Source organism: Propithecus coquereli, unplaced genomic scaffold, assembly GCF_000956105.1.
Source record: "Propithecus coquereli isolate 6110/MARCELLA unplaced genomic scaffold, Pcoq_1.0 Scaffold161, whole genome shotgun sequence".
NCBI classification, from domain to species: Eukaryota; Metazoa; Chordata; class Mammalia; order Primates; family Indriidae; genus Propithecus; species Propithecus coquereli.
In genome coordinates this window covers 1,481,091-1,482,235 of record NW_012140636.1, presented here as the reverse complement: position 1 = coordinate 1,482,235, position 1,145 = coordinate 1,481,091, and the positions used below count along the sequence as shown (strand labels likewise).

General features: G+C 47.6%; 1 protein-coding gene across 1 annotated transcript in view; it reads left to right on the top strand.

The window, feature by feature from the left end:
- LOC105807641 (alcohol dehydrogenase class-3-like) overlaps nt 1-550 on the top strand; it is a 19,939-nt gene extending 19,389 nt beyond the window's left edge. The window contains exon 7 of the mRNA XM_012641069.1: nt 257-550. Coding sequence (XP_012496523.1) covers nt 257-550 — 294 coding nt within the window. The remainder of the gene's footprint in view (nt 1-256) is intronic.
- Nucleotides 551-1,145: the final 595 nt, after the last annotated feature.

The window sequence follows — 1,145 nt, the reverse complement described above, 5'->3', positions numbered from 1 at the left end:
CGTTCACGGCCTCCTAGACCCTCAGCAGCTCCTCTCGGCATCGTGCTGTGTGTGATTCGTAAATGTCTGTAATCGAGGCCGAGACTAATGTCAGGCGTAAATCTGTTCTCTGCACTCTCCTTCACATAATCATTGCTAGCACATAAAGGAATATTTTATATAATAAAAGTAATTTCTGCACTTGTGTGGAAGGTGCCCTGTCCTACGCCGCGTTCCTTGTCACGGGTCCTCTCCCCGTTGTCGTCACTCTGTACAGGAAGGGCGGAAGAAGCGGGGCGTGGCGAGTGAGGCTTCTCTGGTGCCGACCTCGGGCCTGTGGGTTCAAGAACACGTTTCCTTAGCCACAGTGGCACAGGTAATCAGAACCCAGGGCTGCTTCCTTGAGGTTGTCTTCTTGCGGGCAGGTGCCACGCCTCGTTCCTACCTGAATCTCACGTTCCCAGTATGGCACCTGGCCCACGGGACTCTGAAATTCGCCACTGAAGCAGCCTTCCACACTAGCGAGGTGAGCTGTATGCACTGTTCCGAGTGCAGTGTGGGAGCTACGTGAATATCCAAGTACCTGGCACCTGCTTTTGTCGTATCTTAACATGTCACCACCTCCAGATCACATTCCCTCTCCTCCCTCTGCAGAGGTAACCACCACCCAGAATTTGATGTTCATCACTTCCGTGCGTGTTGTGATACTTGCGCTGTATGCATAAAATCACCATAGGCCCTCTAGTCTTCAGTCTTGTTTTGCATATTTTTAAACCATATACTTTCTCCTTCTGCAGGTTTCTGTTTTCACTCATTATCGTGTGATTCATCTGTCTTGTATGTGTCGCTCTCATTAATTTTAGTACTGTGCAGTAGTCGTCAGTTATGTGAACTACCATAATTTGTCTGTTCTCAGTTGAGGGCAGAAAGTCGTTTCCAGGGTCTCTGTGTCACCAACACCGCAGTGGATCATTCTGCATCGTGGCCAGCGTGTTAGTTATTTAGCTGCATGTCACAGCGTAAGCACACTTTACCTTACTAGACATTCCCAACTTGCTCTTCCAACTGGCTGTAAATTTTTGTGAATTATTAATAGATGGGTGTGAAATGATGTTTCATTGTGACTTCAGTTGGCATTTTCCTCAGTTACTAGTTAAATCTTTCAT